The 15396-nt window shown below is 39.5% G+C and overlaps 1 protein-coding gene across 3 annotated transcripts in view; it reads right to left on the reverse strand.

Annotated features, from left to right (window-relative positions):
• The window catches only part of smurf2 (SMAD specific E3 ubiquitin protein ligase 2), a 297299-nt gene that overhangs the window by 164754 nt on the left and 117149 nt on the right, over positions 1-15396 (reverse strand). For all 3 annotated transcript variants that reach the window (XM_043715043.1, XM_043715044.1, XM_043715042.1), the window contains one exon: positions 7896-8004. In XM_043715043.1, coding sequence (XP_043570978.1) covers positions 7896-8004 — 109 coding nt within the window. The remainder of the gene's footprint in view (positions 1-7895; positions 8005-15396) is intronic.

Consider the following 15396-nt stretch of genomic DNA (forward strand, 5'->3'; position numbering starts at 1 on the left):
CCACCTCCAAATGGACCCCACCAAAGATATATTTCCCTCACCAACCCTATCAGCATTCAGAAAAGACCATTCCCTCCGCGACTGCCTCGCCAGGTTCACAGCCCCCACCAGCCCACACACCACTCCTGGCACCTTTCCCTGCCACCACAGGAAATGCAAAGCCTGCGCCCACACCACTCCCTTCACCTCCTTCCAAGGCCCCAAGGGATCCTTTCACATCCGTCAGAAGTTTACTGTACCTCCTACCAATGTCATCTACTGCATCCGTTGCACCGTGTGGTCTCCTCTACATCGGGAAGACAGTACACCTCCTTGTGGATAGTTTCCGAGAATATCTCTGGGACACCCGCACCCACCAATCCCACCACCCCATGGCTGAACACTTCAACCTCCCCCTCCCACTCAGTCAAGGACATGCAGGTCATGGACCACCTCCACCGCCAAACCATTACCACCCGACGCCTGGAGGAAAAAGGCCTCATATTCCGCCTTGGGATCCTGCAACCACATGGGATAAATGTGGATTTCAACAGCTTCCTTATTTCCCCTCCCCCACATTATCCCAGTCCCAAGCCTCCAAATCGGCACTGCCCTCTGGACCTGGTCCATCACTCTCCCCTGACCTATCACCTTCTCACTCGCCTTCATCGACCTATCACTTTCTCAGCTACGTTCCCCCCAACCCCACCGCACTCCCATTTATCTCTCAGCCCCGACCCACAAGCCTCATTCCTGATGAAGGGCTTATGCCCGAAACATCATTTCTCCTGCTCCTCAGATGCTGCTTGACCTGCCGTGTTTTTCCAGCAACACACTCTCGACTCCTGTAAATTCCTCATTGCCTCTAACTGCCACTCCAACCAATCCATGCGATCTGCTAGGATTCGCAAGCAACCAGACTTACTGCAGACATAATCTCAGTAACATGAAAATTTTCCCTAATTTCCCACATCCAACAGGAAGAACACATCACTCTACTAAAGGCCATCTTTGCACTTTAACCACTTACAGACTCAGAAAATAGCACAGTCTTACTACTCCAAAAATCACTGCTCCAAGTTAACTTAGTACCTATGTTTTATATTTTAAAGTTTTAATCAAGAGACAAATCTCAATAAAACAAATAACCAAAAAGAACCCACTCTATTCACTATTAAAACCAAAGACAGCAAGGTTCCATTTAAAAACCATGCACTTATCTGCTCCTGTGCTGTGAGCTCTCATACACAGGTTCCTCCAAAGTCAGCTGTGAATTTCGCTTTTTGTTAATTTTTTCTTAGACACACTCCCACGTTCAGAAATATCTGAACTCAAACAGTGAAGGCAGTAACTGTGCTGATTCATGCTGTGACAGACAGCAGTGTCAGTTTCTTTCTCTGTCTCACTGACCATGTGGTCTCTCTGCCTTTGTTTCTCTTCCTCCTTTTTCAAGCGCCTTTGTTTTGATCATTTTTTCCCCCTCAAAGTTCCAAAACAATGTAACAATTTGTAAAACAATAATTACTGTTCCTGAAATTTGAGGAAATCAGCCCCAACACCTAAAAGACTTCAATAAAAAAGGAGCAGCTCTTACAGTCTTCCTCCAACTGCTTTATTAATTGTGATTTTCCTAAGTTCCTCCCTCCCTTCTATTTCCTGATTTATTGATGCTTTTGTAAGGTTACTTGGATCCTCTAAATTGAAGACGAATGCAAAGATTTGCTCAGTTCATTTGCTATTTCCTCATTTGTTCCTCATTCATTCTCCAGTTTCACTTTCTAAAATCTCAACACTCATTTTATTAATTCTGTTCTTCAGTACTTAGAGAATCCTTTGCTAACTGTTTTTAAGTTTCCGGATAGCTTTTTCTCATACCCTGATCTTCCTCTCTTTATTCATTTTTAGGGAATTCCTTGCAGCTTATTTTATACTGTCTAATTTTCTGATTTGTCCCTTGTCTTCTCACAATTATTTGCTTTTCCTTTTAGTTTGATATTATCTTTAAACTTTCTAGTCAATTACAGATGCTGAATCTGACCCTTGGAATTTTTCTTTTTCTTTGGAATATAGCTATTTTACATATTCTGAAATATCCCCTTAAATGCCAGCCAGTCCATCTCCATTGGTATATCTTTTAATCTAATTTGCAAATTCACTTCAGTCAGTTCTGCTTTCATATCATAACTGTTATTATTTACATTTTTTAAAAAGATTCTTCGATCTACTCCTCTCCCTCAAACTATATGGAAAATTAAAACCTATTATGGTTACTGTTAGCCCCAAGAGTCTTTGAATATTTTTAAAGGCAAAGGAAATTACACCTCGGTTAGCTTTTAATGTCATAGCCTTTAAGTCTAATATATTACCTACAATGACAATATATGGATAGACTTCAAGTCTTGTGTTCATGTTGTCTGTGAAACATCTATGTCAGACAAATAGATTGAAACATAAGATTCATACTTTTCCAACTTGAAAAACTAACACTTGTTTAAAGTGGACAAAAAAAACAGTAAAACCATATTCCCCCACTGTTAAGCGATCAACAATTTAAAGTTACTAAATAATTTTTTGACTATTCCACTTCCTGAATGTACATCACTAGGTGCAGTGGCTCAGTGGCTTCACAGCTCCAAGGACCCTGGTTTGAATCCAGCCATGGGCAACTGTCTAAGTGGAGGTTTTGAATTCTCCTCATGTCTGCATAGGTTTCCGCTTGTTGCCCCAGGTTTGAAGATAGAGTAGGGAGCTGGGTCTGGGTGGGATGTTCTTTGGAGAGTCAGTGCTGACTCGATGGGCTGAATGGCCTATTTTGCACTGTAGGGTTTCTATGATTCTATGAGATAGATATTCGTTGAAAGGTTATCAGGGTTAGATGGGAATGTGGACATGAGGTCAAACGGGCTGAATGGTCTACTTCTGTGCCTGTTTGCATGTCAACAGTGCTATCGAACAGCATTTATTCAGCAACAACCTGCTCACCAGTGCTCAGTCTGCGTTCCACCATAACCATTAAGCTCCAACCCTCTTTATCTAAGAGGGCAAAATAAGTGAATTCCAGAGGCAAGGATGATTACCCTTAATATCAAAGCAGCATTTGATCAAATATGACACAAAGGAGCTTTAGTAAACATTGAAGTCAACAGGAATCAGGGAAAACTCTCCACTCATGTCTAGCATCAAGCTGGTTGTAGTTTGCTGGAGGTTACCCAACAGCACAGGTCATTACAGAAGCTGTTAAAGTAGTGACCTAGGGTCTCCCATGCATTGACATCTATATTACATTTCTTGAGGGAAACCTTCATGGAGTCTTTTAGATGCTTCCTCTGCCCACATCTTGTTCAAGTGTCTTCTTTGAGTTTGGTGAAGACAATTTGCTTTGGTAGTTGGAACTGAGGCATTCTAAGCAGACAGGACAGTCAAGTTGATTTTGGGTGATGATGGCCTCATTGCTCATTGGTGCAGTTAGCTGTTTCAAGGACATTGATGTTAGTACATCTGTCCTCCCAGCTGATGCTGGGAGGACAACCTTAATGGTACTTAAGGGTCTTGAGGTGGCATCTATAAGTAGTCCAAGTTTCGGAGCCACATAGAAAAGTCAGAAGATTCCTGTCTTATGCACAAAGATCTTGGTATCAACACAGATGTCACAGTCATCAAAGACTCTCATCCTTAGGTGTCAAAGGATGTTTGTAGATTGGATGCAGTGTTGAATCCCTGTACCAATGTCAGCTTTAGCGGAGAGGTAGCTTCCTAGGTAGGGGAAATGTTCCATGTTTGGGAGGATTTCTCCATTAATCTGGGGGGTAATGAACTGGACATTGACTTGGGACGGTAAAGGGTTTGCGTCATAAAGGTTGAGGCTGAGACCAATTCTTCAGTACACTTCCACAAAGCACTGAGTGAGGTTTGAAGATGCTCTTCTGTGAGAAGCTTAACATATGAGGAACATTTGAAGACTTGGGTCTATACTCCATAGAGTTTAGAAGGACGAGGGGGAATCGAATTGAAACAAAGAATACAGAATGGCCTGCACAGTGTAGATGTTGGGAAGATATTTCCAATGGTAGAAGAGGCAAAGGGAAGACCTTTTAGAACGGAGATAAGGAGAAACTTCTTCAGCCAGAGATGGTGAATCTACAGAATTCATTGCCACAGAAGACTGTGGACACCAGGTCATTGAGTATATTTCAGACTGAGATGTTAGGTTCTTGAGTATTGTTATGAAGTTGCAGATGTGTACTATACCTCTAAAGGAGCTGAAACTTCTGGCTCGCACAGAGTGTGCTGAAATATTTAAAAATTAACATTTAGTTGACACAAATAGCAGGAGCTGCACCGCCATGGTACAGAACAAATTCAAATCCAGCCAATCAGTTTTTAAGTTATGCCCCAGATACCAAACTCCAATCAAATTTGAATTTCACTGTTTTTGGATGTCATCAAACCAATGAAATGATTGAATGTTGTGGGGTATAAAATTGGACATTTTGAACAGTTAGAGGGAGAATAGCAAAGAGCTGCCAAGCACCAACATAACAGCCAGTAGAATAGCTTTCTGAAAGATACTTGTCCATAAGAAATTTATGAAGACCGAAGCCGACCTAGAGAAATCTACAGAGAAAGTTCGACATCCAAAGAAGATAACAGAGTTTGAAATTGATTTTGCCGTAAATTTAAGAGGAAATTTATCAGACCAGCATTGTAGAGTGGGAGGTAAAAATAGGTTTAAGAGAAAGGAGTTGTAAATTGTTGTTTAATGTTCTCTTTTGAACTTAAAGATTAAAATTGTTAATTTTTTCTTAAAATAGTGATATTTGGGACAGCTCTTTGCCTCTAGAAGTGTGACAGATTAGGGGCAAGGTGTGCTTTTCTGTGTGCCTGGTTTAAGTTTGCAGGAGGATTTACCCAGTGTTGTAACAGTATCAAGGGGATCAAGATTACGGGGAAAAAGTGGGAGAATGGAGTTGAGAAACATCAGCCACGATTGAATGGCTGAGCAGACCCCACAGGCTAAATGGTCTAATTTCTGCTTATGGTCTTATGGAGAGAGCAGAGATGACTTTGATATCCACATACTGAAGTTCCACAAGCAAGATTGGTGTCGTTTTCTTCTTGGATTTCAACTGGTTGAGGTTGAAACATTTTTTGTCAATCTATAATTGACATTCAGCAGTGTTAGCATTACTGAATACTTCATCAACAGCATCCAGGGGTTACCATTGACCAGGCCAACAATATCTGCAGCAAATATCTAGCCTCCTAACTACCCAAAAACAACTGATCATTTACAAGGTGTGGCGGAATTCACTCCACATAGCTGAATGTGTACTGATCAACACCACTCTGGACAAAGTTTGACCAGCACCCCATCTGCTATGCTAAATAGCCACTTCTTCCACAACTGTACTATGGAAAACGTATTGCAACACAGGCTCCAACAACAGCATCCTCCATGATCTTTATGACCTAGAAGGATAAGGATTGCAGATGCAGGCTTTAGGGATTTCTAAGGGTATGATTCACATTTTGGGATGCTTTTATCTTTGCTAATGATAGGAGAGTGCCCCTGGGTGCAAATCCCAGCTGATTTCCTGTTTAGAGAGGGGCTCTTCTGGCATAGTGGTAGCGTAATTTTGAGCTAGGAGGCTGAGTTCAGGTTCTATCTGCTCTCGAGGTGTGCAATAATGTCTCTAAGACGGTTGATTAGAAAATATTTAGACCACCACCAATTTCCAGTTTCTCTAAGTCACATATCACCTTGATTTGGCATTATGACAGCTGCTTTATTCCTGATGAAGGACTTTTGCCCGAAACGTCGATTCTACTGCACCTCGGATGCTGCCTGAACTGCTGTGCTCTTCCAGCACCACTAATCCAAAATCTGGTTTCCAGCATCTGCAGTTATTGTTTTTACCTATTATGACAGCTGGGCCTAAAGCCTAGAACTCCCTTCCTAATAGCACCATAAGTGCACATACACCACATGAACTCAAGTGGTTCAAGAAGACACCTCAGCATCACTTTCTCAAGATAAATTAGTAATAGATAGTAAATTGCCAATAACATTCAAGGTCTATGAACAAATAATTTTTAAAATACACCCAAAGGAAAGAAGTGAGATGCATTCCACCTGAATTTGGCAATAAGATCACAATATAATCCATTTGCCAACTTATGACAAAGTCAGATTGTTGTGCCAAGAGAGGACTTTTTTTTGTTTTGAAAAAAAAGTTTTTTCTTTGAATAGATCTGTGCCATTCCTTGGACAGATGAGTTTGTGTAGCAAATGAATCATTGTTATGCAGCCTGACTTAGAAGCTACTTTGTCATGGTCTTCCAGATTGTTTAACCTAAATTGCTGTAACCAGACATGAAACTAAACATTCCTGATGAAGGGCTTATGCCGAAAACGTCAACTCTCCTGCTCCTTAGATGCTGCCTGTGCTTTTCCTGTACCACACTTTTTGATCATGAAACTAAACATACATGGTAAGTGTAAAAACTAATAGGATTTGTCTCAAGTATTTCAACATCCAAATCAATTGATTTAATAACTAGCAAATCACCAGAAGATAATTTACTTGCTCCTAAGCCTACACTAATACAATTATGAAACTACATGCTAACAGGTTCACAAAGACAAAAGGACTTTTGGCATAACCAAATACTGAATCAAGATTATTCGTTTGTGATAGGAATTAAATAAACTGGTGAATATAAAAGGGTGTGCTATTTCTTTTCAACAGCACCTGTCTTTCAGCTCATTTACAGTGACTACATTTGACAACAATAGCACCAAAACTAAACAGACACCATGGACTTAAGTGAAGCACAGTATGCTGATGACAATATCATTGGTCACTCAGATTTGCAAGCCATTTTCAATCTCTTCAATTCTGCATACAGTAGACTCAGCCAATCTACTCAGACATTTCATATGATCATGGCTGGTCATCCAACTCAGAACCCTGTTTCGACTTTCTCCTCATGTCTTTTGATCCCTTCAGCTCGGAGAATGATATCTACATCTTTCAAGAAAGTCTTCACTATTTTAGCCTCAGTAATTTCCTGTGGCAGAGAATTCCACAGGCTCACCACTCTCTGAAAGAAAAAAATTATCCTCATCTCTATCCTAAAAGGCCTAGTCCTTAACTGTAGAATGTAATCTCCAGTTCTGGATTCCCCAGTTATTATGAGCATCCTTCCTGCATCTACCCTGTCAAATCCTGTTAGAATTTTATAGGTTTCTATGAAATGTCCTTCCACTGATCATATGTCCAGCCATGATCATATGAATTGTCTGAGTACTCGCAAAAAAAGGCCAAATGGTGTACCCCTGCACCTATTTACCTGTTTCAATTGGGACATTTCATATTGAAATTTCAACATGTTCATCATAATGAGGAAGGACAGGGGATTCAATCCATATTTTCCACAAACAATCCATAAGATTTCAACATCGTCCACCCAAACACAAAGCATTACAGCCTGTTTCACCCGCTCTCACCAATTTAACATCAGCCTTCAAACAGACAGGAAGTTGCACTGCTCAAGCCAAAAAAGAAACCAAGCGTTTAAAAATGTAAAAGGTGATATTCAAGACGACAGTTGTAATACTAATTACCATTTCAGACAGACTCACTTTCAGGCTTGGGCAAAGTACCTGACAAGCTGATTTTAAAGCTTTACTTCTAGGATGTGAATTTGGGTAGATACATACTAAAAGGTACACACAAAATTACATTTCTCACGCTACGAATATTATGTCAAACCAGTCTTTCAAAAGAGAGAATAATCATATTTTCACAATTTCTTTCAATCGAAAAATGTTTCCAAACATTTGGTTTTATTACATTAGTTAGGGTGTACTTTTTATTGTGACAATAATTCTTAGAATTTAATCAAGCACTCACAGATCATAATGCTGATTCCACTTTGGATCTAGTGTGTTCTTTACTGTGTCTGTAGAATGGCACTGTCCTGACCCATCTACGACCACCTTTGCAAAGGGGTCAGGGAGTCCTAAAAGGGAAACAAAAAAAACACGATGATATTTTGTTTTGTTACTATGCTATCTTTATTTTCTGGCACAAAAGAACTTTACAGAAGATACAATGGCATTTATTCTTAGAACACTAAGCTCCGGAAAGATATTCTTAGTACCATATATAAATCACAATTCTTTATGAAGAATTTTCCCTCTAAGAAAGTCCTCTTTCTTTTTCAACTCTTATAGAATAATGTCACTCTCCTTTTCAAATGCCAGTGATTCTTTGCTGCAAATAAATGTGCATTCAATGCTTACCAGCTCAGAATATTTTTAACGTTAGAAATATGGGGAAAAAGCAAGAGATTGGAACCAGGTAATGATGCTAATTTAACAAGCCAGTGCAGGAACAGTAGGCTGAATGGGCTTCTTCTGCACTGCAACACTTCTATAATTCTGAGTAAAAGTACCTTTAAAGATGGTTCTGTATCTAAAATGGTTTCACTGATCTGTTCCATGTATCTCCGGCATTCACTGCTTTTAATTCGCTTGGTGCTGAGGTGGAGACGATTGAGACCTTCAAGTTCTGAGGAGCAAATATCATCAACAATCTATCCTGGGCAAAAGTGAGTACTGCAGATGCTGGAGATCAGAGTCAAAATTAGAGTGGTGCTGGAAAAGCTCAGCAGGTCAGGCAGCATTTGAGGAACAGGAAAATCGACGTTTCAGGCAAAAGCCCTTCATCAGAAGTGAAGGGCTTTTGCCCGAAATCGCTGATTTTCCTACTCCCCTGATGCTGCCTGACCTGCTGTGCTTTTCCAGCACCACTCTAATCTTGACAACAATCTACCCTGGTCCATCTATTGTCGGTGTTACGGTTAAGAAACCAGAGCAATGCCTGTATTCCCTCAGGAGGCTAAGGAAATTCAGCATGTCCACAATGATTCTACGGTTTTTACATATGCAGATGCATCACAGCTTGGCATGGCAACTACTCTGCCCAAGATCGGAAGAAATTACAGAGAGTTCTGAACACATCCCAGTCCATTACATCAAACAGCCTTCCACCCATGACTCCGTCTATACGGTCTGTTGCCTCAGGAAAGCTGCCCAACATTATCAAAGACTCCTTCCCACCCCAGTTATACTCTCTTCCACCTTCTTCCATCAAGCAGAAGATAAAAAAGGTTTTAAAACACATAGCAACAGATTCAAGAACAGCTTCTTCCCCGTTGTCATCATATTTTTGAACTTACCTCTCATACATTCAAGTTGTTCTTGCTCTACAGTTATAACTCTATATTCTGCATTCTGTTCTATTATCCTGACGTACTTACGTAAGATATGATTTTCCTGGATAGCAGACAAACAATATCTTTCACTATCTTGGTACATGTGACAATAATAAATCAAACGAAAAATCAGATTTTTATTATCAGCAATTCATTTTTACCACCAAATGGTGCTGCACCAAACTGTACAACAACGCTGATAAAGGCCTGAAAGCTATTTCAGTTGAGTAACAAGGAAAGATTACAAAATAGAAATCTCAACAAACATGCAAATATTTTGGCCCACAGTCCATTGCCTATATGAAATAGATAGTGATGCTGCAGAGTGCCTAGATCAAAGGGAGTGATATTGGTAAAGAGATAATGAGCAAATATAATAGTCCACAAACAAACAGGGTGGAGTGATTTTCCTCTCATTAAATGGAATTCTATTCCTAAATGTCCTCATAGTATATGTCTGAAGACCTCATGCAAAAGACTTTTATAGGTGAATAAAACAAAAAGGCAGCATGATCTACCTTATTAACAGGCATAATTTGCCATGACACACAAAGCATTCTCATTTCAAAACACTATCGAATATTTTGTGCTTCAGTCAACTTGATTGTGCTAATCATGGAATTTCTCAAATAACTGCACCAGATGTACAAAATAATTCAAGTAATTGATACAGAATGCAAGAGTCACTCAATGCAAGTATAAAAATATGTTCCAGATCAATTTATATCCCAACTTAGAGGAAAAAAGAATTGATGCACTTTTTAGAGAAATTAACAATCTGATTGTTCATTATATTTAGGAATGCAATAGCCAGTGTATTTTATGGCAACTCACATTCTTAACACAGCAAACCAAAGTCACTCACAGTCTTGCATTACCAATCTTGTTGGAAAGTTTCCTTCAATTCAAATCCCCATGAAAATGTTGTGCCAGCCTTCTTCCTCATTAAGGTGAAGGCTAATGCCATGGTGGTTAAGTGTTTTAAGCATTGTGTGGTGTGACTCAGGAGTCCCAATCTTGCATGGCAGTTTCTGGCACAAAGGACAATAGCAAGCTAAGAGGATGCATGACGTGTCGGCCTCTATTTGCTCTTATCGCTTTTTCAGCAGTGGTAGTAATGTAGCAAGTAAATGCCATGCCTTTCCATTTTGGTGAAGTAAAAATGAAAGGAAATGCCAATTCTTGGACTAAATCACGTGCCTTTTTTCACCTCAGTTGCTACGTACTTCTTCAATCACAAGTCTTATGATCGCTTTTGAATAAACACAACAAAATGTGTTTGCTTGTGCTTTAAACTTTAAATTGCAATATTGTATGACATGGTCATCTTTTGTAGACTATGTTTATATATAAGGAACAATGTTTGTGAATACCACAAATTTCTGAGTGACAAAGAACAGTAATGTTCAATGATCAGTGCAGTATCTTAAATGTTAAGTGATGTCATTTATCTTAAAGAGTTTGAACTCACTTTTATGAGGTAAATGAAGTATAAATTACTACATTCCAACACACAAAAATATCAGTGTCCCCTTTTCTCTATTACATGTTTTTTCCCCACTCACATAGGACTTGTTTCTTAGCATCAGCTCAGGATTCGCCTCGGAATTCTGAATATTACGTACACTTAATATCATGTGCACCACTCTTGCAGGGCTTCATTATTAAAACAAATAAAAAGACTTAAAGACTCCCAATGGCTCTCATGTACCACTGTAGACATAAACTCAACTGTGCTACACACAACTCCATCAGGTTAGTGCATACGGATTATGTACTAGTCTGCCTAAATATTATTCAATTCAATTTATACAGCATTAAGTCATTATATTGCTCCAGTCTCATATGCCCATAGTGGAGTTACGTAATACACATTTCATGAAAAAGGAACAAGAGTAAGCCACTTGGCCCTTCACATGTGTTCAACCATTCAGATCATGGCTGATCCAATTTTAACTTCAACTTTACATTCCTGGATACCTTCAATAACCTTTCATCTCCTTGGTAATCAAGAAATTATCTACCTTTATCTTAAAAAATACTTAAAGATTAGATTTTAGATTAGATTATCTACAGTGTGGATACAGGCCCTTTGACCCAACAAGTCCACCACCGGCCCTCCGAAGAGTAACCCACCAAGACCCACTTCCCTCTGACCAATGCACCTAACATTATGGGCAATTTAGTATGACCAATTCACCTGACCTGCACATCTTTGGACTGTGGGAGGAAACCAGAGCACCCAGAGAAAACCCATGCAGACACGGGGAGAATGTGCAAACTCCACACAGTCACCCGAGGCTGGAATTGAACCTGGGACCCTGGTACTGAGAGGCAGCAGTGCTAACCACTGAGCCACCATGCCACCCCAAGATTCCACATTCACTACTTTTTGAGGAAGAGAATTACAAAGACACGCATCGCTCAGACAAACTGCCTTTTCTCACACCTGAGTCTTAAACGACCAGTCCCTTATTTTTAAATTATGATCCCTGCTCAAAACTATCCTGGAAGAGGAAACATTCTTTCCACATTCACCTAGTTAAGACCCCTCAGGATTGTGCATGTTTCAATTAAGTCACCTCTGACTCTTCTAAATTCCAGAGGATGCAGGCTCGGCCTGTCTAGCCTCGCTTGATAAGGCAATCCACTCATTCCAGCTCAATTCTGCTCAATCTACTCATTCTTATTTACTTTATAATTACCCAGGTTACATGATGAGTGAGAAAAGAGTACTTGCTGCTGACCCTGAAGTCGACTTAATAAAAGTTCTTGTGTCTCTATGACAGACCTCGAACTCGCACAACATTCAACTGATTGCGGCTTGGTTTCACGACAATTCCCAGTACGAGTCAGTGACATAATCAAGTTATCCAAACAGTCAATCTCATAACAAGCAGCAGGAAGTGAAAAACATTAACAAACAACATTTTTTCTTCCTACAGAAATAAAGAGTGAGATGTGAGGTGAAGGTAGAAGCTAAACTATCAAAAGGCTGATTAGGAATAAAATAAAAACCTGTTAATCTTAATGGAGACATTTAACTATACTCAATTCGTCATCAATAATTACTTTCTATGTTGTTACTGACAGCAATAAGAGTGATTTTGCTAATTGCTAGATCAGAGAGGGTAGAGGGTAGTGGTGTGGACCTCTACCCTCTCTGATTTAGCAATTAGCAAAATCTTCACTCTAATCTAATCTGTCTTCAAATGTTGTGAAAAAAAATTGCTGTCAGTAACAACGTAGAAAGTAATTATTGATGACGAATTGATCTTGCCATGAAAAAATGGAGTATAGTTAAATGTCTCCATTAAGATTAACAAGTTTTTATTTTAGGATGCAATAGTTGGATTTCCATTTTAATCTGAGTTCACACCTCACCTGAAGTCAGATTTCGAGGGATATGACAGCATGTATCAGAAATTTAAGGGGTTCTCAAGATGCAGATGTTGTGTCCTTACCCTTGAGGCAGGAGGCCAAAGTTCATGTCCTGCCTGCTCCAAGAATATGTTACAATATATTCAGCAGGTTGATTAAAAATATATAAACCCACAGCTCAACAGCAAAAGCCTAGCAAGTTTCAGTTAAGATATTTTCGTGGAGAGATCAAAGAAATGTTGCCCAAGTGGCTGCCTCTAGTACAATATAATGAGGCATAATTTTTCATTTATGTTGAATTTCACGGTAGAGTTGGGCTAATATTGTCCAACCATAAACTTTTGTTTTGGGAAAGGGGCAAGTAGAGGGGAGTAGAACATAAAAGAGTACAAAATTAACAGTTTAAATGAAAAATATGTAACCAGTCAGGTGATTAATCAATACTGTTTAACTATGCAGATATGCAACATTTCTCTTCCTGTATAAGGACTTAATAGTTTTCAACTCAGGCTATATTAGGATGTAAAATAAGTTGAAGTACAAAAATATGAACTTCTTTGGAGTCTTGGAATTTCCTATGAACAGATTAGTGCCAAACATATAAATATATTTTTTCAATGTATAGGTAGGGGCTGAAGACATCCACCTGACTCTCAGAAATACCATGATTTCTCTCCGGGACCCCATTTGTCTCATACCACCTTCACCTCCTCCCCCAAGAGTATAGACTCTCTTTTGTGTAGATTTCTTTGGCACCGAGGCCCCCCAAGTTATCCATTCTCAATGGTGAAATTACACAGTTAACGTAAGCATCAGCAGTTTATTCAACGGAACATGAAGCTGAGCCCAACCTAGTCTAACTAAATTTGCTCTCCAATTTCAGTGGTTAACTCAATCAGTTCTCAGTACAGTTCATCACTTGCCTTCAGCCCCATAATTAAAAACTATTTTCAATATGCAGCTTGGTAGTATGTCACAGTCTAGTACAGATAAGCGTAAAGATCGCAAAGCTCAAGTTTAAAAAAAAAGTAAAGTTTGCCTCATCTTGCTTCTCATGCATATTTTTAAGTAAACACTAGATGTTTGAGGTAGCTGAGAAAGAAAACAGGTGGAATGAGAAGTTCTCCGCTGAACATCTGTTTTAAACAGTAACCATGAGCAAAACATTATCTACTGAGCGAGACTCACTATTCTTTTTTTGTTACCCCTACAAGTTATGTATCAATAAAACAAAGAACAAGGATGGAAATCTGAAACAAGGACAAAAATTGCTGGAAAAACTTAGCAGGTTTGGCAGCATTTGTGGAGAGAAAATACAGAGTTAACTTTGAGTCTTCTGAAGGGTCTGTTCTGATGAAGGGTCACTGGGCTCAAAATATTAACTCTGCTTTCTCATCATAAATGCTGCTAGACTTGCGGAGTTTCTCCTGCAATTGTTGTTTTTGTTATTATATATCAAATTCAGCTTGAGAACGTATACAGGTCATTTTGTTATAACACGCATTTCATCAACTCTAATTCACATGATGGACAAATTGGGGACAGTTTCTAAAGCGCGATTACAGCACCAACACTTTAGGTGCTGTTTCTAAACTGCAACATTTCTATAATGTGGGGTTGCACAAGAACACAACCATCGCGTTATAGAAGAACTGACTATTATAAATCACTATGCAAAGTAAACTAGGCACATAAAATGATGCCATGTTTCTAACCACAAATGAGATTGTAGAAACATGGCACATTTTCTACAGTAAAAATGCATACTTTATTTACCTTTACATTCTAAGGGATTAAAACAAGTAAGTCAGACTCTAATATTTTTATTATTCACAGGATATGAGTGTCACCGGTTAGGCCCACATTTATTGCCCATCCTAAATTTTCTCGATGTGGCGTTGGTGACCCATGTTCTTAAGCTACTTCAGTTCATAGAGTATAAGTTCACCCATGGAGCTGTTAGGAAGGGAGCTCCAGGACTCTAACCCAGCAACAGTGGTGGAACAGCAATGTAGTTCCAAGTCAGGAATGGTAAATGGTTGAGAAGGGAATTATTGGGATAGAAGGCAATATTAGAGATAGAATCCATAGTCATATGGAAAAAGGTGGGTTGATTAAGAGGCAGCATTAACGTCTAAAGGGAGGACTGTGTTTAACCAACTTGCTAGAGTTTTTTGAAAAGCTAACAAAAAGGCTCGATGAGGGTAGTGATTTATATGTGGTATACATGGATATCCATGAGGCACATGATACAATTCCACACACACACACTTACGAGGGAAGTTATATGCCATGGTACAAAAGGGACAATAGGTGCAGGAGTAGGCCATTCTGCCCTTCGAGCCTGCACCACCATTCAATATGATAGTGGCTGATCATCCTCAATCAGTATCCTGTTCCTGCCTTATCTCCATAACCCTTGATTCCACAATCCTTGAGAGCTCTATCCAACTCTTTCTTAAACGAATCCAAAGACTGGGCCTCCACTGCCCTCTGGGGCAGAGCATTCCACACAGCCACCACTCTCTGGGTGAAGAAGTTTCTCCTCATCTCTGTCCGAAATGGTCTACCCCTTATTTTAAAGCTGTGTCATCTGGTTCGGCACTCACCCATCAGCGGAAACATGTTTCCTGCTGCCAGAGTGTCCAATCCTTTCATAATCTTAAATGTCTCAATCAGATTCCCTCTCAGTCTTCTAAACTCAAGGGTATACAAGCCCAGTCGCTTCAGTCTTACAGTGTAAGGTAATCCCGC

This window comes from Chiloscyllium plagiosum, chromosome 24 (genome assembly GCF_004010195.1).
Source record: "Chiloscyllium plagiosum isolate BGI_BamShark_2017 chromosome 24, ASM401019v2, whole genome shotgun sequence".
In the NCBI taxonomy this organism is placed as follows: domain Eukaryota; kingdom Metazoa; phylum Chordata; class Chondrichthyes; order Orectolobiformes; family Hemiscylliidae; genus Chiloscyllium; species Chiloscyllium plagiosum.